At 46.4% G+C, this 24,845-nt stretch overlaps 1 protein-coding gene, 1 pseudogene and 1 gene segment (V, D, J or C); all 3 read right to left on the reverse strand.

The window, feature by feature from the left end:
* Positions 1–9,210, reverse strand: part of LOC136627193 (immunoglobulin gamma-1 heavy chain-like) — a 28,506-nt gene extending 19,296 nt beyond the window's left edge. The window contains exons 1-2 of the mRNA XM_066602125.1: positions 8,970–9,210; positions 6,329–6,646 (exon numbers count right to left, since the gene is read on the reverse strand). Coding sequence (XP_066458222.1) covers positions 6,329–6,646; positions 8,970–9,210 — 559 coding nt within the window. The remainder of the gene's footprint in view (positions 1–6,328; positions 6,647–8,969) is intronic.
* Positions 1–24,845, reverse strand: part of LOC136627977 (Ig lambda-1 chain V regions MOPC 104E/RPC20/J558/S104-like) — an 884,291-nt gene that overhangs the window by 25,023 nt on the left and 834,423 nt on the right.
* LOC136627194 (uncharacterized) lies at positions 14,324–22,991 on the reverse strand (annotated as a pseudogene).

Here is a 24,845-nt window from a genome sequence, read left to right on the forward strand (position 1 = left end):
GCAGGTGAAACCCATTAATCGCTTAGCGTACTGTGGCTTAATTTTTAACTAGGCCTGGGGGCAGCCCAGTCAAAATAAAAATTGGTTCAGGTGGAAGTTTCAATGCTTTAATGAGAATTGAAACAGATAAATATTATTTAGAAAAGTTATATGAGCCTTTTGGCCCACAGAAAAATTGCCCGTTCGCGGTGATTACGTGAGGTTTCAGTGACGTGGCATTCCTTTGTGGAACCACAGCTTACTCAATTTGGAATGTTTACACCCTTCCACATTAATTCTGAATTGATTATACGCGCATAAGAAGTTTTCACACTGACACAAGGTTCAGCATGCATATCCAATGTATCAGTAATGGAAAAGTACTGGCACTTAGTATACAAAATAAAAACAGGTTCATTGTCCATTACCAAAGGCCCACAGTCCAGAATATAGATATATTGGGTTTCCACTACATCAGGAGGAGGAGCAGGAGGAGGAGGACGAATATCATACACAGATTGACAAAGGTCTTTAGGTAGCGCTGCTGTCCGCTGGTGGAGAAGAGAAGTCTGGGGAAGTCCAGGCTTTGTTCATCTTTATGAGTGTAAGCCTGTCGGCACTGTCAGTTGACAGGCGGGTACGCTTGTCCGTGATGATTCCCCTAGCTGCACTAAACACCCTCTCTGACAAGACGCTAGCCGCAGGGCAAGCCAACACCTCCAGGGCATACACCGCGAGTTCGGGCCACGTGTCCAGCTTTGACACCCAGTAGCTGTACGGAGCAGAGGCGTCACGGAGGACGGTGGTACGATCGGCTACGTACTCCCTCACCATCTTCTTACAGTGCTCCCTCCGACTCAGCCTGGACTGTGGAGGTGTGACACAGTCTTGCTGGGGAGCCATAAAGCTGGCAAAGGCCTTGGAGAGTGTTCCCCTGCCTGCGCTGAACATGCTGCCTGATTTCCGCGCCTCCCCTTCTACTTGGCCCTCGGAACTGCACCTTCTGCCACTAGCGCTGTCAGATGGGAAGTTTACCATCAGTTTGTCCACCAGGGCCCTGTGGTATTGCATCACTCTCAAACCCCTTTCCCTTTGGGAATGAGAGTGGAAAGGTTATCCTTATACCGTGGGTCAAGCAGTGTGTACACCCAGTAATCCATAGTGGCCAGAATGTGTCTAACGCGAGGGTCACGAGAAAGGCATGCTAACATAAAGTCAGCCATGTGTGCCAGGGTACCTGTACGCAACATATGACTGTACTCACTAGGAAGATCACTTTGAGTAGCCTCCTCCTCCTCAGGCCACACACGCTGAATGGATGAGAGGCAAGCAGCATGGGTACCCTCTGCAATCGGCCCAGCTGTCTCTTCTTCCGCAGGCTCCTCACCCTCCTCCTCCTCCTCAACGCGCTGAGATATAGACATGAGGGTGCTCTGACTATCCAGCGATATACTGTCTTCCCCCGCCTCCGTTTCCGCCCGCAAAGCATCAGCCTTCATGCTTTGCAGGGAACTTCTCAACAGGTATAGCAGGGGAATGGTGACGCTAATGATTGCAGCCTCGCCGCTCACCATCAGGGTGGACTCCTCAAAGTTTCCAAGGACCTGGCAGATATCTGCCATCCAGGCCCACTCCTCTGTAAAGAATTGAGGAGGCTGACTCCCACTACACCGCCCATGTTGGAGTTGGTATTCCACTATAGCTCTATGCTGCTCATACACCTGGGACAACATGTGAAGCGTAGAGTTCCACCGTGTGGGCACGTCGCAAAGCAGTCAGTGCACTAGCAGAATAAAAACGATGTTGCAGGGTGGCAGCGTCCGTGTTGGACTTGCGGAAATGTGCGCTGACCCGGCGCACCTTACCGAGGAGGTCTGACAAGTGTGGGTAGCCTTTCAGAAACCGCTGAACCACCAAATTAAAGACGTGGGCCAGGCATGGCACGTACGTGAGGCTGCCGAGCTGCAGAGCCGCCACCAGGTTATGGCCGTTGTCACACACGACCATGCCCAGTTGGAGGCTCAGTGGCGAAAGCCAGCGGTCGGTCTGCTCTGTCAGACCGTGCAACAGTTCGTGGGCCGTGTGCCTCTTCTCTCCTAAGCTGAGTAGTTTCAGCACGGCCTGCTGACGCTTGCCCACCGCTGTGCTGCCGCGCCACTCAGACTGACGGCGACGTGCTGCTGCTGAGAAGTCTTGATTGCGAGGTAGAGGTTGCGTTGGAGGAGGAAGAGGAGGAAGGTTTAGTGGAGGTGGCATACACCGCCGCAGATACCAGCACCGATCTGGGGCCCGCAATTCTGGGGGTGGGTAGTACATGAGCGGTCCCAGGCTCTGACTCGGTCCCAGCCTCCACTAAATTCACCCAATGTGCAATCAGGGAGATATAGTGGCCCTGCCCGCCTGTGCTTGTCCACGTGTCCGTTGTTAAGTGGACCTTGCCAGTAACCGAGTTGGTGAGGGCGCGTACAATGTTGCGTGAGACGTGGTCGTGCAGGGCTGGGATGGCACACCGTGAAAAATAGTGGCGACTGGGGACAGAGTAGCGCGGGGCTGCCGTCGCCATCATGTTTTTGAACGCAGTTTCCACCAGCCTATAGGGAAGCATCTCCAGGCTGATCAATTTGGCTATGTGGACATTTAAAGCTTGAGCGTGCGGGTGCGTGGCGGCATATTTGCGCTTTCGCTCCAACGATTCTCTTAGCGACAGCTGGACGCTGCGCTGAGAGACATTGCTGGATGTGGCCGAGGACAGCGGAGGTGGTGTGGGTCCAAGCCCGGAGACGGTCGTGCCTGTGTCGTGAGAGGGGGGTTGAATCTCAGTGGCAGGTTGGGGCCCAGGAGGAGAGGCAGTGGCGCAAGCTGGAGGCGGTGAACGGCCTTCGCCCCACCTTGTGGGGTGCTTGGCCATCATATGCCTGCGCATGCTGGTGGTGGTGAGGCTGGTGGTGGTGGCTCCCCGGCTGATCTTGCCGTGACAAAGGTTGCACACCATTGTTCGTCGGTCGTCCGCCGTCTCAGTGAAAAACTGCCACACCTTAGAGCACCTTGGCCTCTGCACGGTGGTTTGGCGCGAGGGGGTGCTTTGGGAAACAGCTGGTGCATTATTCGGTCTGGCCCTGCCTCTACCCCTGGCCACCCCACTGCCTCTTCCAATCTGTCCTGCGGCTGCAATTGCCTCCCCCTCTGAAGACCTGTCCTCAATTGGCTTATCACACCAGGTGGGGTCAGTCACCTCATCGTCCAGCGGCTCTTCCTCCGAATCCTCTGTGCGCTCCTCCTTCAGACTTACTGTCCTTACTACTACCTCACTGATAGACAACTGTGTCTCATCGTCATCGTCCTCCTCACCCACTGAAAGCTCTTGAGACAGTTGTTGGAAGTCCCCAGCCTCATCCCCCGGACCCCGGGAACTTTCCAAAGGTTGGGCATCGGTCACGACAAACTCCTCCAGTGGGAGAGGAACCATTGCTGCCCAATCTGGGCAGGGGCCCGAGAACAGTTCCTGGGAGTCTGCCTGCTCCTCAGAATGTGTCATTTTAATGGACTGAGGAGGCTGGGAGGAAGGAGGAGCAGCAGCTAGAGGATTCAGAGTTGCAGCAGTGGACGGCGTAAAACACTGGTTGGTCGATAGATTGCTGGATGCACTTTCTGCCATCCATGACAGGACCTGCTCACACTGCTCATTTTTTAATTAAGGTCTACGATGTGGACCCAAATATGTGATATGAAGCTGGGGACCCCAGAAACTGTCCTCTCTCCTACTCCCGCAGCAGCCGGCTGCGATTCACCTGGACCAGGAACTCGTCCTATGCCCACACCCACACTTGGGACTCCGCGTCCTCGACCGCGTCCACGTCCTCTACCCCTACCCCTACAGAGCGGTGTAAAACTGTTTGTGAATTAAGAAAATTTGAAGGTTTCTTGGCGTACACTTAGAGGCAGACTGAGTTGAGGCAACGCAAAGTGCGGACAGAAAAATATTTAAATGAAGGCTGCACTTAGGCCTTGCTGTGCACTATGCAGTTTGGATGGACGTGAAGTCCCACAGGCCGCGCAGGCAAATGCACTGGGTCACCGGTAGCCGTAAAAAGGATTTCTTTTTTATATCTCCTGTTTTTTCTAGGCAATGCAGGCTGAGGCTATGCAGTGTGTATTGCACTTTCAATGTATGGCCGCCTGACACACCCTGCAATTGACAGACAAGACAGCACGCGTATAACACAGAGCGGCGTAGAAAATTTGTGGTTTCTTGGCGTACACTTAGAGGCAGACTGAGCTGACGCAACGCAAAGTGCGGACAGAAAAATATTTAAATGAAGGCTGCACGCAGGCTCTGCTGTGCAATACTGAGGTACTACAACTCCCAGCAACTACGGAGTTAAATGCACACGGTTACAGGTTGCCCTAAGAAGAACCGTTGGGGTTCTTGTAGACAGGATTCTACACTACCACTGTCCCTGCCTGACCAATACTGCCCCTATACTCAAGTACTGCCTGCAGCCTGAGAACGCTATAGCCTGCACGCCCGATATACATTAAAAAAAAAATGTGCAAAACTGCTCACAGCAGCCATAACAGTAATGCACTGGGTGAGCTGTGGCCCTAAGAAGGACCGTTGTGGTTCTTGAAGATGCTAACACTGTCCCTATAGCAGCAGCAGCAGCACTGTCCCCGATCTCTCTTAGCGTGTGTCTGTGGCGAGCCGCGGGCGGGGCTGATTTAAATATTCGGGGGTCACTTGATCTCGCCAGCCACTCACTGCAGGGAGGTGGGATAGGGCTGGAACGTCACAGGAGGAAGTTGTAATGGCTTCCCTGTGTTTCTATTGGCTAGAAAAGGGCGCAAATTTCTCAGGGAAGGAAATGTAATTGAGTCGAGTGCTGCATGGTGCTCGTCTCGAGTAACGAGCGTCTCGAACACCCTAATACTCGAACGAGTATCAAGCTCGGACGAGTGCGCTCGCTCATCTCTACATATAAGTTAAAGTATGTATCACAAAAGTGTAAAAACGTATGCAAAGGTATTCCTTATTTGCAGTTTACATTTTCCTTAAAGTATCCTTTGAATCCTATATGTTTGTATATGTTTGCATACATTTTGTAAAAAAAGTGTACTTTTTATGAAGAAGATAAGACTCTTGGAAATGTAAAGTTGTTTGTCCAGTTTGTTGCTCTTCCTCTATTCATAAGGGTGTGCTCACATGTGGCAGATTTCCTGTGGATTTTGTTACCCTGCGCACAATGCTGGGAAAAGAAGACAGCTCACCCCAATTAGGCATTTTATCGCCATTCCAAGCATTTCTTACGATCGTTGATTGCCATCATTTCAGCGTTTTTTTTTACATGCGCCCCCGCAGCACTTGGTGGGAATGGCTTTAAAAATGCCAAATATAAGTTCCATACGGCGAATATATATATGCATACACTCGTGTAAAGGAGGCCTCAGGGCTTAAACACATGGGCAGGTTTTTGTCCTGCTATGCGGACGTGAAAATCATAGGAGAACACGGGACCAAACAAAACCATTGATCTCAATAGTTTCATTTCACTATTGGGATTCTGGTGTGTTAATACTATGCAGGAGAAAAGATGGGACTTGCCCAAAAACCCTGGGTCATGCGCTAATACGCTCCATAGAGGCAAGCATATTAGCGCATGCGCCCATGTGTTTATGCCCTCAGTTTGAATTCAATTGAAATGGTGAAATTAGATCCACAACATAATCCGCAGTAAATCCGTAATGTGTGAACACACTCTTAGACGTACGTTTTATAGAGGTGAAGCATTTTGTGCGGTACAGCATACTGCACAATACAACAGGATACAGGAGAACATAGTAGAAAAAGCGTATATGAACGTGTACTTTTTTGGGGGACACAATAACGTAGTCAACTATGCTACAGTGTATTGCAAAATAAGCGAACTGAAGCACAAACCTGTGAAACGTAAACAAACATATCATACATTTGTCTCCGTTTTTCCTATAAAACTATGTATATGTCAAAGTATATGTTTTTATACATTTAACAGCAGAAAAACAAATACGTGTAGCGTACACAGATGATGCAATGTGACCGCTGCCGTCTCCAGTATCTTTGTGTTTTCTTCTGCTATACTTCAGCAGACGCAGTACTGTATTTCCTATTCTTCTGATCCGTCTATTACTGGTAATGCAGTAAGCTTACAGATGTCTCTGTGCTTCCTTAGGGAAACATTATATCCACTGAATCTCTACATAAAAGCAGTGAGAAACTAGTGTTTTACAGAGAGAGCAGGAAACATTATTTCATGATGAAATGACACATCTGCTGACATTATTGTATCACTTCTCTATAGACATGCATCACTGTGCTTGCCATCCTTATACACAGCACAGTAGTAATGTGCCTCATCCTCTGTCAGAACCCCCTTAATGGTTAAATAGGCAGTGTTTTTTGAGTTGTCTTTAGACCCAGAAAACCGATCAGGGACTCCTGTTCCTTGGTGTTTGCTGCTGTCACTATAATACCACAGAAGATACCGAGGAGGATTCCCTTCCTTCTGCTGATACCAGAACACATAGTTGCCACTTATGCTGATTCCACTAGCTGTACAGGACATTTTCACTGTACCCCCAGGGGACACGGATTCAGAGGGTGACTGTGTCAGCGTGACCTGGGCAGCACAATCTGAAATACAGGAACAAATGTCAGATAACACAGAATAAAGCAAATGTCAGTAATGAATAAAAAGTTCTGTTCCCGTCAGATCTCATCTTACATGTGCTAATAGAGACAAGAGTGAAGAATAAGGCGGCCCAGGACATGTTTCTTGTGAGCTCAGCCAGAGATCTCTTCTGTATACAGCTCTGTTTCTGTTATATAGTATATATATGTAAATGTGATCCCATCTGATAGGATGCTGCATACTGCAGCCGGGTATAACTCCACCCCCAGTCCCATACATACAGCTTTATACATGTAGCCTTCTGATACTCCAAGTGGAATGCATATTAATTATCCATAGTTATATCCTGTTAGATGTATTGCTGTTATGCAGGTCTTACTGCTTATAGATCTATTCATGGCAGCTGAACTCTAGGACTTATTAGTGTTGTATGAAATCTTTTTTTCACTTATTTTAGTTTTTTAGTTTTATTAAGGGTAAAATGCTATACAAGCATTTTTTTAAAATTTATGGTTATTTTTGAAATCTGTATTTTTATGCTAAAATGAAGTACAGAAAATGGCTCCTCATTTTGTTTGGACATGTTGATATATAATTTGTATAGTTTCAGATTACACGCTGCATTATGGTGTTGGTTTTGGTTGGTGTCGGTGGTGGGTCTATTTTTTATATATATTTTTATTTTATTCTGTAATTATTTTTTTTTATTCTTGTAACTATTTTTGTTAACATCTCCTCTCCCGTATGACTGTATATAAGACCTCTGGGGGTTATTCCCAATGCCTTTTTTTTCACACTTCTGCTTTTTGCATTCTACCCTGGGTCCTCAGCTGTGACTGCATTGCAGGAGCTTTAATCCTCGCCGTATGTTTACTATCAGCCAGGATTAAAGCCCAGGACCAAGCCCCATAAATTTTGCTTGGTTCTTAAGGGGTTGAGAGAATAAAAGTTAAGCTCCAGATAGCACTTTTTCAGTGATAGTGGAGTTTATAGGTAGTGACTTTCTCAAGAGATTTCGGGGCTTCTCCCCTGTTCTTTTCATTTTGACTGTCCCCTTAGTATTGATATTGAACACAGGCATGAGCCTGTAAGTTATTGCACAGATGCTATACAGTTCCTTTGAATGTATTTATCTGGAGATATTTTATATGGTACGGGTAAGTGACATGCAAGTTCTAAACACACTCCACGCCAAATCTGTGTGGGGAAATCAGCATGTGAATTTGCCAATTCAAAAGTGCTAAATCCATGTGCAGAATTATGGCACAGTGAGGTGAAATTCCGTGATGGAAATATATGAGCCTCATGTGGCGCAGAGTGTAAGCTCTCGCTCATGACCTGAATGTTGCAAGCTCAATCCCTGCATGGTTCAGGTAGCCAGCTCAAGGTCAACTCAGCCTTCCATCCTTCCGAGGTCGGTAAAATGAGTACCCAGCTTGGTGGGGGGTAATAAAAATTACCTGAAAGCGCTGCGGAATAAGTTGGCGCTATACAAATAACAAGATTTAGTTATTTTTTTATATGGTTTGGTCCTGGATTTCTGCTGTAAATCTTCAGGTAGAATCCGCACTGAAAAACCCAACATGAATTTTGCTGTGTGAACATAACCTAAAGGTGTCTTTGATAGTGTTCAGTTGTTTAACAGGGTTTTTAATTACTCAACATTGATGCGCACCATGTTCGCAATGCGCCAATCCAATGGTACAACCCTGGTCTTGATAGTGTCCATAAGTATAAGAAATAGTAGTCTAGTTATCACATCACTTAGTTCCCTTAGAACCCTTGGGTGTATTCCATCTGGATCCAGTGATTTATTGATTTTAATCCTCTTTAACCGGCCTGTTGGGGGTTGTTCCCGTTTGCTATGTCGAAGCGATTTCTCCTCACCCAGACCAGTAAGCCTGGGTTCACACAAGGCGGATTTATCATGGATTAGCCGCGGTTTGCCGTTGCATATCCGCACTGCGGCCAAACCGCTGCGTTTGCAGTGCAAGGCAGTACAAATGTGTTTGGGCAAAAAGCTTTTCTCACAGGGCGGATTTTTTTCTGCAGAGCCACAGTGCGGAAAAGCAACTGTGACGCGATTTTTCAAGACGCAGTATGTCCATTCTTTCGACTTTTCTGCAGCGCTTTTTTTTCCATAGACCTCTATGGACGCAGCTAAAACCGCTATAAAATCCGCAGTTGCTTTTGTTGCTGTGGTTTTTGATAGCGGATCCGCAGCAGATTGTTTGTCAGGAGAAGTGAGCCAATAAAGTTTAGAAAACAGGAAATGCTACTGCGGACATTTTAAGAACAGAGGAAAAGGAGAGTGGCGCCATTTACAGCGGGACAGCGGCGTGGTAAGCAGCAGAGACCCGGAGCTCCTAACCACCACCACCACCGGCCGCACCAGCAGCGGCACAACCACAGCCCACACCACCGGCAGCGCTACCGGTGGCACCACCGCCGACACCACCAGCGGCACGACCGGTGGCACCACTGCCAGAACCAGAGCCCACGCCACTGGCAGCACTACCCCCGACACCACCGGCAGCACCACCGACAGGACCACCACCACCATCATCTTCCCGGCTGAAAAAGGTAAATTATCAACATGCATTGTGTTTGCCCCCTTCTGTCTCCCCTGATGCATGGTAGTTTGCAGGCCTCATTGTGGTGCATGTGATATGTCTGCAGGCCTTCCCCTCCCTGCTGCATGCTGTGCTTGGGTATGGTTGTTTATTTTTTTTTTCTTTTGCATTTTTTTCCATTTTGCAATGCTCCCCCTGCTGCATGGTGTTGTCCTGCATGGGCGGGCGCGGCTGCTTTCCCCCCCCCCGCATTTTTCCATTTTGCAATGCTCCCCCAGCTGCATGGTGTTGTTTTGCATGGGCGGGCGCAGCTGCATTTTTTTGCATTTCTGCATTTTGCAATACTCCACCTGCTGCATGGTGTTGTTTTGCATGGGCGGGCGCGGAGGTTTTTTTTTTTGCATTTTTCCATTTTGCAATGCTCCGCCAGCTGCATGGTGTTGTTTTGCATGGGCGGGCGTGGCCCCTTTTTTGCATTTCTCCTTTTTGCAATGCTCCCCCTGCTGCATGGTGTGGTTTTGCATGGGCGCGTCGGTTTTTTTTTGTTTCATTTTTCCATTTTGCAATGCTCCCCCTGCTGCATGGTGTTGTTTTGCATGGGTGGGCACGGCTCTTTTTTTTTGCGTTTTTCCATTTTGCAATGCTTCCCGCTGGTGCATGTTGTGGTTTTGCAACGGCACGGCCATTTGTTTTTTGCCTTTTTCCATTTTGCAATGCTCTTCCCTGGTCCCTGGTGTGCTGTTGCATGGGCGCGGCCGAAGTTTTTTGGAGTTGCTTTTTGAGTGCATGAGGTCATGTCACCGTGTGCATGTTGTGTCTTATCCCTATGGCGGCCTGATTAATAATATTTCCATATTTCCCCCCCCCCTCCAATATCCCCAGGTAAGAGAATTGGAGGCAGGCAGCAATAGCACACAGTCGTTGCAACCAAGACTGGCACTTCTTTTTTTTTTTAATAAAAAAGCATCAGATCTACTCCGTGCAATGGCGTGGTACCAGCGGATGGGGATAAACGTTTCGCGTATGATAATGTTGGTGAGATTATCAGCATCAGCCACTGTACATTTTACTTGCACAAATCATTGAATGCTATAGCATGTTCTTTTCTCTATTTCTGGTAGGTTGAAAGCAAGCCCCAAATCTGGGATCCCGCAGACGAAGGGTATAGTGATCGGGATGTGAAGGCGGGTGCCTGGCTGGCCGTATGCTCTGGAATGTACCCGGATTGGGATAATGCCACAGCTGGCGTTCAAAGTGAGATATGTAAGTAGACTGTGATATGTGCCAGTTTTCCTGTGTCATTTGTTCATGTAGCAATGAGGGGCTTGCTTTAATTTCATTCTTAATTGCAGTGAAAGATGTGAAAAATCGTTGGCAGTCAGTTCGTGACAGATTTAAGAAATTTGGGGAAGTGTGGCGCTTCCTTTTTTTGTCACAGTAGGGTTCTGTTATATCTCTAAAACATAACTTTTACCACAGAGGCTGGTGCTGCTACTTTGTTGTTTTTGTTCCTGCAACTTTATTTTGGGGGAAACTGGGTTTATTTATTTGATTTGCCTAGTGATAGGATCGTCTATCTCCCTCTTCTTTGAGGTTATATTTTCCCGATTTTGGGAATAACCGATTAGCTAGAAGCTGACTGATTTTGTTCGCAAAAATCTTTTTGGTGGTTCCTGATGAAGCTACGCCATCTGTAGCGGAAACGCGTTGAACCCACGAAATAATTTGGCAGCTTGGTGTACTGCACTTTTTTTCGGTTGGCTACAGCTCACAAAAAAAACTGTGTTGAGCTTTAGCGCCTAGATGTCAGCTATATACCTGATTTCTTTGAAATTAGCCGAAATAGCATGATTGCTCTCACAATTACGGCATTTTTGACAGCAAAGACAGCATTTTCTCTATGGGAGGAATAACGCACCTGCTCTAAAAGCGGAGGTGTTTTTCTATGTCTCTCATTTATTGAATAGCTGTAGCTATCTAAGCAAGCCGGGAACATCATCTTTAGTGAGCCGACCTAGTTTCTATTCTAGCCCTAGGACGTATACCACTGGGTATAGGGATAGAAATTCCGATACCGTTGGTACAAATTATCGGTCTCCTAGGTGATTTCTACACTGTTTTCCCCTTCCTAAAACATAGGGGTGCAGTTTTTATTTATGTATTTGTGTGTCTAGAATTTAGGACTTTGTGATACAAATTCCTTTTTATTTATTGATGATTAAAAGTTATGTTTTAGAGATATAACAGAACCCTACTGTGACAAGTCTACTCTTCATCTAGGTGTTCTTCCTGCAACTGTGAAATGAGTGGCGCTTCCCCATCGGAAAAAAAAATGTGCCCATTATAATGAATTGACGTTTCTGCAGACAAGTAGAGAATTGCGCCCGTAAGGTCTATTCCGAATTTACTTGCTTCTTTGGTGCCTTGACTTGTGTTAATTGTTTTTGGTACTATATCTAAATTTTTCCTCCTTTTTCTTCAACAGATCCAGCAGGAATGTTCAGGCGTCGCAAGTCTCACAGGAGGATGCTGAAGTTCGTGAAAATACCCCAACCTTGGACAACAGTCAGCAGAGCACACCAGATTTGGATGCCTCTTCTGTTGCCCCAGAAGTGGTGGATCAAATCGCATCTCGCAGCAGTAGCAAAGCAGGGAGTTACCAGGAGGTCCATTTCCGAGCGGTCAGGGCGTAGCGCTTCAGCTCGGCCACGGCGGAAAAATAACCAACCAGATGCAGCCCAAGAAGCGCTCGCTATGTTGCGCCGCGCTGACACTGAGGATCAGTGGGATACGATGGGTGCGGCAGTGGCGGCCTGCATTCGCGAGCTAACTTCAGGGCGTCAGTGGGCAATTGCACCTGTCATTTATGCAGTTCTGGAGGTCTTTGTATCACCCAGGCCTAATGCAGACTGCTGTGATATTATTAAGGCCATAAAAACAGCGTCCTTTGCGGTAGAGGCGGCCCCACGAATGTTGTCTCCACCCCAATCTTACCATGACCATCAAGAAAGGGTTTCTAGGACACCTGGCTATCCCATGCAGTATGTCTCTCCCTATACTGGCTACACCGATACCATGACAGGCGGTTTCACTTCACAATCCTCTTTTTTGTCACTGATGAACAGCCGTTTGCCGCAAAGAACGCAACCAACTTCCTCTGTCTTGTACTCACCACCACCCAGTTCTCAATCCGGAAGTGAAGAAGAGTTGTTCAAGAGTTACACGACATTGCAGTGATCCAAAAGCAAAATGCGGATCACTGCAATGTCTTGTACTCAATCACTGCGGACAACATCTTTGTAAATGCTGGGACACTGCATGGGATAGCTGTGTGTCCCAGAAATCTGCATTGATGGTCATGGGAAAGATTGGGGAAAATCTTCTATTTATGACTACGGATACTCACTGCTCTGCTGCAAAATACAAATGCTAACACATTCCTCCCCTCCAGTTACATGACTTTGCTGGGTTTACACAGGGCTGATTTCAAGCGGACAATCCATAAGGAATTGCACTGCGGCAAATGCACCAGTGACCGCTAATCCCAGGAATAGCCAGCCAATGTGGACGAGATTTCTCCGAAACATCGCCCTAATGGCACAGGAAATCCGTAGCAGCAAGGACAGTTAAAGGCAGCGATGTGGCACGGTCACCTCATCCGCAGAATGTTCAATTGGCCGCTTTGCTGCTTTGGATTTGCCGTTCCATGTGGACAAGTAATTTGAGAAATATCGTCCACATTGACGGCTGATCACGGGATAAGCGCCCACAGGAGGATTTGCCACATCAAAATTGCGGACGAAATTCCCACGGCAAATCAGCCTCGTCTGAACCCAGACTAATTTTCAAGCTTGCGGCCATCACCCTCCTACTAGGGAGTGCTGTTCTCAAGAGAAAGATGTGCGGCAAAGTCGCTTCAAAACCCACAACTCAGTGCTGCGTGTTTGAAGCTGCAGTTTGTCGCGTTTTACTGCTGATGATCAAAGGCAAATTTGCTGCTGGGAATATAAAGTCTCCAATTGGGGTGAAACTGAACGGGATTGAATGTGTTATTTTTTTCTTTTTTAAATTGTTATCTCTTGGGCGCTTATTTATTTGTTTTTTTTAACTGGCTGGCTGTCCAAGGATGGGGTTGCAACTTCTCTAGTTCTATGCAAAAAACTTTTTTTATTTTTGTGTATGTGTACATGATCTTTGTAATGTAACCAACATACAAGTTTTGAGTACATTTCATTATAAAAAAAAACACTGCTGTGAACAAGTGCCTAATGGCTGCCGGTTCACATAGTATTTTAGCTGGCTGGCTGTCCGCCAAGGTTGGGGTTGCAACTTCTCTAGTTCTACGCGAACAACTTTTTTATTTTTGTATTTCTTTACTTAATCTTTGCAAAGTAACCAACATACAAGTTTTGAGTACATTTCATTATCCCAAAAAGCACTGCGATGAACAATTGCCTTATCGCTGCCAGTTCACGTTGTATTTTAGCTGGCTGGCTGTCCGCCAAGGATGGGGTTGCAACTTCTCTAGTTCTATGCGAACAACTTTTTTATTTTTGTGCATATGTACCTGATCTTTGTAATGTAACCAACATACAAGTTTTGAGTACATTTCATTATCAAAAAAAAAAACACTGTGGTGAACAAGTGCCTTAACGCTCCCGGTTCACGATGTATTTTAGCTGGCTGGCTATCCACCAAGGATGGGGTTGCAACTTCTCTAGTTCTATGCGAACAACTTTCTTATTTTTGTGTTTCTATACATGGTTTTTGTATTGTACAATATTTGTGTACATTCCTAAATCGTAAAAACTTTAAAAATACAGTGTTGAGAAAAATTGCCTTTCAAGGCCAGATTTGGTAACTTAACAAACAACTGTTTTATTGCAATTGAACCATTTCAAGGTAGAATAAAGTGGTAGATGAAACAATCTTTCAAAATCTTTGTAATAAACATAACAATTTTATTTTGGTTCAAAAGTGCACACTGGTGTGAAGACACCATCATATGTAATGGAGTGTCTCAGATTTTGCCCTAATAAACAAGCATATTCTTGAACTTGTCTTCTGCGTTCTTCTGGAGTCTGTTGCTGGGGGATGAAGCTGCATTTAGGGCTGCACACCACCCACACAGGAGTATTGCCATGGCATGGTGCCTTTGGGACTAAGGAAATAGCCAGTGAAGTTGTCCCTCACCTGCACAGCAGTAGCAGCAGGGCGACCAGCACCCCAGTTGATGGCCGTGTCAAAGGCTGGTTCGAGATCTTCAACATCTATCTCAGGGCGATATTCCTGGAGATAGTTGTGAAGAACACAACATGCCTTGACAAGGTCATCAACTGTTTTAGGGTCTACCATTAGGATAGTGCCTAAAACTCTCCACTGACTAACCATAATCCCGAAGGCACACTCAACCACTCTACGTGCCCAGCTCAGCCTACAATTAAAAATCCTCTTCCGGGCATTCAGTCCTCTTCGCGGGTATGGGCGCAGCAGGTTTGGCATTAGAGGGAAAGCATCACCTGATAGCATCACAATGGGGACTGGATGTGTGGTTCCCGGCAAAGGTTTGGGGGCTGGGAGCGTTACATCATCTCAGAGAATTTGCATCCCAATCTGTGATGTTCGCAGCACCCAAGAATCTCCAGTACTACCATAGGCGCCGACGTCGATGTAAACAAATTTGCAATGTGCATCAGCCACCGCCATCAGGACAACCGAAAAATATTTTTTGTAATTATAAAACTTGGAGCCTGAGTGCGCTGGCTGAAGCACACGTACATGTTTGCCATCAACTGCACCTAGGCAGTTTGGAAATTTGGCCACAGTTTGAAAGCCTGCTGCGACACGGTGCCAAGCCTCCTCGGATGGTGAAGGCATCACAATAGGCTGCAACTTCTGCCAGATGACGCTGCATGTGCACCTCACAATTTCGGTGATGGTTGATTTACCAACCCGAAATTGGAGATGCAGGGATGCATAGCTCTCTCCTGTGGCAAGAAAGCTGAAAAAAAACAAAAATTAGCATAATCACAATGGCAAAAGTATCACTAAGGTCATACACTCAGTTTGTAATTTGGGCACAATAGAAGCTGTTTATAATGCTGTGTCGTGGATTTCCTTTGTGAGTCCATGGCCTACTCAATAGGAAATGTTTGCACCCTTCCAGATTAATTATGGATTGGTTATGAGACTGTGCGCACAGCCTGAAGCAATCACACTGACACAAGTTCAGCATAAGGCAGGTAAGATAGAAGTTTTAAGGCACATAGTGTCTAGGGTCACAGATGGACATTCAGTGATCAACTAAATTGTTAGAGCAGGTGGATTAGACCCAAGCGATAGAAGAGAAAGCAAATTTATGTGTTGTGACAAATAACAACTACTGTTCGTATGTTTTGTTATGTAATCTAATCTTTGTTGTACGTCCTTCATACAAATGTAAGGAGTTATATGCCACTCACATCCTGTGGGGGCTTTAAGAATACAAGGGTTAAAGAATGCAGAAAATGTTGCGTTACAAACTGTAACAAACTGCATAGTCCGCCGTGCCCACCAGAAAATACATCTATGTTTGCCAAGTCCCCAAATTCAATTGTAACCACATACAATGTTAGGTGGTCACAGCTGTGACCGTAAAGTTACAGCATAGTAGTTATACATTAGACGTTAGAATTTTCCTGAATGTCAGTCAGAGGGAGAGAAGGCTGGCTGAAATGGCGTCGGTACCCACGCATGCCAAAGACACCAGCGTTCAATATAACAGGTTAATTGTATAACAGTTCAGTAAATAAGGAGATAGAATAATATCTCAGTCACTCAGCAACCTTTGGCACACAATATGTGAATTACAGTACGTTATCAATCAGATGGAGATGCCTGGCATCTAAGACTGCATCTGCTCCGCTCTCTGGTTTAAAATGTCAGTTGGTTTCCCTTTCGCCTAGGGATAGTGTAGAAGGCCGTAGAATCCAGCGAGGGCGCACTCTACGAGGTGTTAACTTGTACAGATAGAGGACGTGGATACCTGAAAAACATAGCCCGGGGGGGTCCATGTCCTCCTTCTGAGGTGAGGTAGGGATTACAATCCCCCTAAGAGTAGGGCCTTGTGGGCGATGGTGAAGCATTGACGCTGGAGGGACGACCAGGAACAAGTCTGGGACAGAACTGTTGTAAAAGTAAATTAGCCACGTTCTCCATTATACTCCTGACTCTTTGTCTCTTCCATTCTGTGTTATAGAGTTAATATACATTGTGGTCTGCGGAGGGCAAGGAGGGGCTGTACGAGGGAGAGATTTTAAAAAGAGGAAGTCACTGGGAGAAGCATTAGTACTGCAGCGTCCAGCAGTCCCTGGGTAGATAAATTAGCAGACAGTATAAAATTAAATAAATTACAGGGAGTTAGGTATAGATCTAGGTTAAAGGGGTTGTCCCGCGAAAGCAAGTGGGGTTATACACTTCTGTATGGCCATATTAATGCACTTTGTAATGTACATTGTGCATTAATTATGAGCCATACAGAAGTTATCAGAAGTTATTCACTTACCTGTTCCGTTGCTAGCGTCCTCGTCTCCATGGTGCCGTCTAATTTTCAGCGTCTAATCGCCCGATTAGACGCGCTTGCGCAGTCCGGTCTTCTTCTTTTCTGAATGGGGCCGCTCGTGCCTGAGAGCGGCTCCTCGTAGCTCCGCCCCGTCATGTGCCGATTCCAGCCAATCAGGAGGCTGGAATCGGCAATGGACTGCACAGAAGCCCTGCCGTCCACCGAGGGTGAAGATCCCGGCGGCCATCTTCACCAGGTAAGTAAGAAGTCACCGGAGCGCGGGGATACAGGTAAGCACTGTCCGGTTTTTTTTTTAAGTCCCTGCATCGGGTTTGTCTCACGCCGAACGGGGGGGCTATTGAAAAAAAAAAAAAAACGTTTCGGCGCGGGACAACCCCTTTAAGCGGAGAAGCCAAAGAATGGGAAACAAGCAGGTAACTATAAGGCCTGGTATCCACAGGAGGGACGGGGCAGATTGACCCGTAAAATGTAAATTGTGTGATGCATAAGACTTTACTTGGTTGTGATGTGTATCCGAGGACTGCAAACTTTGAATGAAAATTTAAGGAAGTAAGGGATCAGCCAAATTCAGAGGGGTGGCGCTAGATGATGCAAGAATACGTAATGGGTCATCCCTCTCTTGTCCACAAAGGAGGGGTGAGAATCTTGGGCAGCCAGAAAAAGTTTTGTTTTATTTTTGCTCCGGTCTCAAATTTGATGAGACATTGCAGGCGGATTAGATTAAATTAGATTAAACTAATAATGAATTCACTTAAAGAATATCACATCTCTAATATGGATAGATGTTTGTAGATTATTCTGTCCTGATATAATTCATGTCTCTGTTATTGGCACTGATGTCCTAGCAAACCTCGTCTGCATCCATCAAAATGGCGTCAGATGGATTGGTACGGGTTGGGACCTCAGGTGCCATTTCAGAAAAAAATTTGTAAATTAAACTGCTCTTTTAGTGGAGCTGGCTTATGTGTTTGGCCTGATAGCCGCTGCGGAAACTCAGCTTTCCACGGTTCCTGACAAATTATGGGCCACCTACAAGACAGACATAGGGAAATTGAATGTATGTACCATGATGATATATCAGAAACCAGGATACACACCCCTGGGTCAAACAGTATCCCCTTAGTTAAAAAAAAAAAAAAAAAAAAGGGGTGAAGGGTCAGCCATGCATGTTAGGTGCTGTGTGCTGATGATTTCAGAAAAACTGCCGACCGGCCACAATTTCACTGTTAATTTCCCTTGCAGAAGATGGCTGTAAGGCCTGGAGGCCTCCAAAGACAAACCCCAGTTCTGCAGGAAAGGTCATTCTCCGGGATCATTGTTTAGCCAGGGAACTAGACATCTGACAGAGGAACAAAAGGCTGCTGTCCAGGCCATACCTGTACCTACATCCGTTGCCAAACTCTGCACCTTTCTGGGCCTTGTTTCATACTGTCGCCCATGGATCTATTCTGGCCATGTGACGACAGTATTGACACAAAAGCACGGAGGACAACCACGCCCACTGGGATACTACTCCATGAGGTTGGATCCAGTGACTCGAGGAGCTCCCTCATGTGTTTGCGCGGTGGCAGCAGTACAGGCAATGGTTGACAAATCTTCTGAGTTGGTATTGGACTACCCCTAGTGGTCCTCACCCCAATTGACATCCAGAGTATACTCATGCAAGTGCAACCCAAGCACTTATCTCTGGCCTGTTAGATCCAGCTACAATGTGCTCTTTCCATGCCTCCCCTAATATTTCTTTCCAATGTTGTACTACCTTGAACCCGGCTACTCTTCTTTTAATCAGGTATTCCGGTTCAAACAGGGGAGGGGAGGCATAGGTGATCTGAGTATGGCAGATCAGCTATTTTTTAAATTTTTTTCATTCTTTACAACAAGATTCTGATAAAAACTGTTATTAGAACCCACTGTTAACAATGCATATTTTGAGTTTTCTTTTGTAGATAGTACCAGGGTGAGGATTGATGACTCCAAACCAGATATGCAGAGGTCTCACAACAAGATGTCCTAAACGCAGAAGCTCTGCCTCCGCATGTCTCAGTGCAAGAAGCGGAACTGAAAGCCCTCACTGAGGCGTGTAGAGTGGTAGAAGGTAAGACGGCAACCCTTTGCACTGACTCCTGGTATGCATTTGGCATAGCTCATAATTACGGCCCAATATGGAAGGCCAGACAGTTTCTTATCTCAGTAGGACAGCCAATTAAGAATGGTGCAGCGGTGCAGAGTCTCATGGAGGCCCTACTACTACTACCTGGCAGTGGAGAGCTCACACCGATTCCTACAATGGAGAAGCGAGAGACGACACCCTCGCCGACTGCACAGCAAAGGCAGCGGCCCTCAAGCCATGGAAGAAAGAAGAAAAGATACTGACAGCATGAGTCAGTGGCAAAAACTTTGGATATTGACAAAAACTTTGGACATTGATAAAAACTTTGGACATTGACAAAAGTTTGGACATTGATATGCTAGGGACTTTACAGTTACAAGCCAGCGAGGAAGGAAAGCAAAAATGGACTAAAGGTGGGAGCAACAGAACAGGACGGTGTATGGCGAACAGTCAGCAGAACTTGCCTACAGAGGTCCCTGTGCCCCATGATGGCCCAACTGGTACACAGAAAGACATACCTATCAAAAGCAGCAATGACGTCGACACTGAATGAGAATGGGTGACACCTGGGTTCTCTGTAGCTGCTGCATCATTTGTCCAGTTTGCATGATCTTTGCCATATGCGAGTCAGGACAGAAGTAAGATGGCCATATAACACTTGCCTAGACCACTCTACCCATTTCAGAGATTGCAAATTGACTACATTCAGCTCCCACCTGTTGGGAAGTATGAATATGTGCTTGTTGTTGGTGTCTTTTCAGGTCGGAGGTCCACCCTGATACTAAGGTAAATGAGCAGGTAACAACACAGAAGCTCATGAATGAGGTAATCTGCAGATACAGGGTAACGGAAGTGAATGAGTTAAACGAAGGTACACACTTCACGGGTGAATTAATACAACATCATGTCTACTCTGGGTACATCCCAGGCCTTTTACACACCCTACCATACACGGAGTAGTGGGGAAGTAGGAAAGATGAAAGGTACCCTAAAAATCTAAGGTACAAAGGCAGTGGAGAAAACGGACTAAGTGTCTTTTATTAGCCTGTTTCCTCAGTTAGGTACATACCCAACAGGAGAAAAAAAAAAAAGTTTAAAACATTGTGTATTTAGAACACTGTGATAGGTTTTCGCTAAGATTTTGCTTTATTTTATCTGCAGTGCACTCTGCTCATGCCATGCAACATGCCAGCGTTACAACGCCCCCGATCCCGCTAACTTGCCGCCTCTGGAAAAGGGAAAGGGGAATATTCACCTTGTAGTTTTTCCTTCCAGACTGATAGATATGATTATGCACTTACTAATGAGACAGAGGTTCGGTCATGTTGATCAGTCATTAGATAGCCCTAATTTTGCACTCTTTGTGGATGAATTGAGGTAGCATCAAGAAGGCGGGATCTACACAAGTTATGCAGTGTTTACCTGAAATAGTAAAAGCCGAACCTCTCCTAACCTAATGCCTCGAGATCCCAGGTGGTAGCTTAGACCTCCAGATGTACAGAGATGCCATAGGGGTACCTATGAGGGTACCAGATGAATATAAAGCCAGAGATCAAGTTAAAGCAGGATGGGTCTGGTCCTGTGGTAATTTTTCCTACACAAATATCCCCACCAATATTTCAGGAGGGCCGTGCGCAGTGTCCCGGCTAAGTATCCTTATGTACCAAAGACCCGATTGCCATGAACCCACACTTAGGTATCAGAGGGGCATTTACAGCCTGAGCGACAGTTGTGAAAGACCGCCCACTCTACTGAGTTTTCAGAACATTCTACACTAGAGTTTATTCTGATTAAGAAGTTATTAATTATATTTGTCACCTCTATAATTATCCTAATTTCTATTTGTTGTTGTGTACAGTGAATTCCAACCCCGATGACTACCTGTTCCACCCCGATGACTACCTGCTCCATTGTGTGCCTACCACGATCTGGGACGTCGAGGAGGGTCAATGGTTGAGGACTAATATGGGGTAGTGTAGGGACAGTTAGTGTAGTTAGTTTAGTGAAACGGACAGTTTCAAGGGGGATTTGGAGTGGATATCCGCCATATCTATATTTTCGGGGAAATGGACATACATTTTATGTGTAGTGGACAGTGGACCTGTTTTTCATATGTTAGGCATTCTGTATACCAATGACAGGATTATTCCATTTTGTTTGCTCTTCTACAAATATAGATATATTCTTTGTGTATCCAATGTATTCACTTCCTTATATGTAAAAAATGATGAAACGTTCCATTCTCTAAACTCCTATAGATGCAAGCAGAAGCTAGCATTTAACATTTAGCAAGAACGGTCTATTTCCCGATTCTTAGTAACTTTAGCAGGGGTAAAATCAGACATAAATAACTGCAGTCTGAACCATTACCGCTTTTAGCTACCGCAATAATAACCCAAGCAGTTTTACTGGAAACTTATGCAAATAACATAGGAAATTTATGCAATTAATAGTTCGAGCTATAACCTCCAATCATATTGGAGAAACCACACGTGGGTCCAAGACAACCCACTCATCTCGTCCTGCCCTCTCCGGACTGCTACCACATGATGGCCAATAACAGATGACTGGATGATGGAAGAATTTCAAGATGCTTATCCAATAATTAAACAATACGTTGTATCTATGTAATCTTTGACCTGCCCAGATGGGCAGATATGTTAAACTCTTTGAAAGAGGCTGCGCGCCCACAAATAAAGGAAGTAAGGAAGTTTTCATATGCTGAACTTGTGTCAGTGTGATTGCTTCAGGCTGTGCGCACAGTCTCATAACCAATCCATAATTAATCTGGAAGGGTGCAAACATTTCCTATTGAGTAGGCCGTGGACTCACAAAGGAAATCCACGACAGCTGGACTACTTGGCAGGATTAGTGGCACACAAATGCTATGTGCATTCCATCCTGGAGGAATCATTTTTGAAGTTGGATTAACCTGTGCTTCTTTATCCATGGATGCACCGAGAATACTTACACCCACACACATGCGGAAAACAAGCAACTATGCACATCCTCTCAGATGGGCAGAAATTCCGCGGCTGGATTCCCCGCAGAATTTCCGGCCCTGGACGCCTGCATAGGATTGCATTACAATACGCAGTCCTATGCAGACGGCCGCAGTTTGTATGCGCGAAATGGCGCTTAGCAAACAAACAGCGGCATGTTCTAATTCTGTACGGGGCTCGCAGAGCCCCGCACTTAAATGTTACTCACCCAGCGCCGGCCCATTCTCGCAGCGGGGCCCGACCCGAGCGTCTGCAGAGTGCTCCGCGGACTCACCCGGATGCACATGAACGAGCAGGAACTGCGGAAGCGGGTGAGTACGTGGAGCACTCTGCAGGCGCTTGGGTCGGGTCCCGCTGCGGGAATTCTCTCACCCAGATCCGACCAGGCCATCTGCAGGCAGCCTTAGGCCGCCTGCAGACGGCCGGGTCATATCCGGCAGCGAGAATCCTTGCAGCGGGACCCGACCTGAGCCCCTGCATTCGCCTCTCCCGCGGCCTCGGGTCTTTCATGTGCTGGGAGCCCCACACAGAAATAGAGCATGCCGCAATTAGTTTGCCACGTGAGATTTCGCACGGCCAAATCACGGCTGTCTACATAGAATTGCGTTTGTTAACGCAATCCTTTGGCAGCTTCCAGCAGCAGAAATCACGCAGGAAATCCCACCACGGAATTTCCGCCAGTCTGTAGGCGGCCTTAAGCTCAAGGCCAGATAGTGTGTTTGCTGTTTAAAGTGAATTGCCCGGAAACTATGGCCGTCAAGGGGAGCGTCGCCAGTAGACACTGCTCCTTTGCATTCTATGTGGTGACATTGCCATCCTATGCCACTGCATCTATAATTTATGGTGTCGCATTCTCATTAAACACTGTGACAGAAATATCTTAGTGTTCAGTGAAAAGGCGACGTTTGACATGGTTCAAAAAAAGAAAAGCAAACACAATATAGGCATCCACTGACTATAATGGATGGCTGTACACGTACCTATGGACGCACCTACACACACAGTTTTAAATAAATTAGGGACCAGCGAACAATGATAAAAAATGATTACATACCGAAGGGTGATGAGCAGCCTTTCCTCTGCAGTGATCGCTTGATGCATCTGAGTGTCTTGATACGTAATGTCCCGGCGGACCAGCTCCAGAAGACGCTCGTAGGCCTCCATGGGCAGACGGCAAAATTGTACGAACTTCTCTGGATGGCTACAGAGAGAGAGAGCAAATTTAAAAACAATTCTCTGTGCAACGACAACCGTCCTTACGTGCTAAAGTAGGCTTACTTTTTTAAATCCTGGAAAAGACTGGCAAAATGCCCCTTTGCCCCCCTTTCGGAAAGGAGGGGATGGACCCAGTAATGCCGGGATCCTCGGTCAGTCTGCAAGGGGAAATTGGCAATAAGAGATTAGGCCCTAATTGCCCATAATTGCACTCTGTGACAACAAACATTTTTGACAAGTATTTCTAGTTAAGCCAGTGAAACACACATAATCAGAGGTGAAATAGCTCACCTTTTTTTCCTTCTGATTCAGCATCAGGACAACAAGCAGCAGGAGTTTCCTGCGGTAGGACCTCCTGAGGCGCAAGGTACGAGCTCTTTCCATGCTGCCTATCTGGAAGAAATACCAACACAAAATGGCCACAGGGCCTTTCCTCTTCCTACAAGGGACAACAGTGGGCAGGGACAATGACATCACTACAGGAAACAGTTTTTTTTTGAGCCCAGTCAAGATCTGCACCTAAATTCTGCACGAAAATCCGCACTTAAAAACGCGGCTTTCATTAAAAAACGCTGCGGTTTTTACTGCAGCACTTTTCATGTGGAATTCAGTGCGGTTAAACCGCTCAAAAATACGCATCAAAAACCGCAGCACAATTGTGACCTCAGGTGCGGATTTGCCGCAGATGCGGTTAGGTTGCGGCAAATCCGCAACGGAAAAACCGCAAGAAAACCGCGGTAAATCCATCATGTGTGAACCCAGCCTAAGGGCTCATGTCCACAGGCAAAATAAGAATTAAAATCCGCAGCGGATTTTAACTCTTCTCCTGCCCGCGGATCCGCACCCCATAGGGATGCATTGACCACCCGCGGGGTAGATAAATACCCGCGGTTGGTCAATAAAAGGGATTTTAAAAAAAATGGAGCATGGAAAAATCTGGACCATGCTCCATTTTCATGCGGGTCTCCCGCGGGGACGGCTCCTGCGGGCTTCTATTGAAGCCTATGGAAGCCGTCCGGATCCGCGGGAGACAAAAATCATATTTTACTCACACGCTCCGGTTCTTCTCTTCGGCGCGGCGCCATCTTCTCTCAGTCGCGGCCGGATCATTTTGCTTCGGCCAGGCGCATGCGCGGGGCACGTCACCGACGTCATCATGCACATCCGCCGAGCCGAAGAAAGAAGATCCGGCCGCGACGAGAGAAGATGACGCCGCAGCGAAGAGAAGAAACAGAGCGGATGGGAGGTGAGTTTATTCTTATTTATTGTTATTTTCAGCGCTCATGTCCGCGGGGCAGGAGGGACCCGCTGCAGATTCTCCATGGAGAATCTGCAGCGGATCTGATTTTCCCCGTGGACATGAGGCCTAAAGGTTCTGAGATCATCTAATTCGACCACCTGGACTTCTCTTCACAGTACCATCGTGAAATAGGTCATAGTGGTCACTATCCTGTTCGTAGACGCCAAGTTTTGACCCTCCTACTGCAGCGAGTCAGAGGTAGCTCGAGTGGGTGGTGTAAGTTTACACTTTGTCACAGTGGCAGCTACTCTGACAAATATGGCGACTCGCATAGCTGGTGGTTGGTAAGAGTCTCTGCGTAGTTTAGATATTGACTGCTGATATCTGTATGTGATGCTAATCTATATATATAAAGACGAAAGCCCTCACTGACTGACTGACTGACTCGCCAAAAGTTCTCCAACTTCCCAATGTCGTAGAAACATGAATTTTGGCGCAAG

The sequence above is a fragment of the Eleutherodactylus coqui genome, chromosome 5 (genome assembly GCF_035609145.1).
Source record: "Eleutherodactylus coqui strain aEleCoq1 chromosome 5, aEleCoq1.hap1, whole genome shotgun sequence".
In the NCBI taxonomy this organism is placed as follows: domain Eukaryota; kingdom Metazoa; phylum Chordata; class Amphibia; order Anura; family Eleutherodactylidae; genus Eleutherodactylus; species Eleutherodactylus coqui.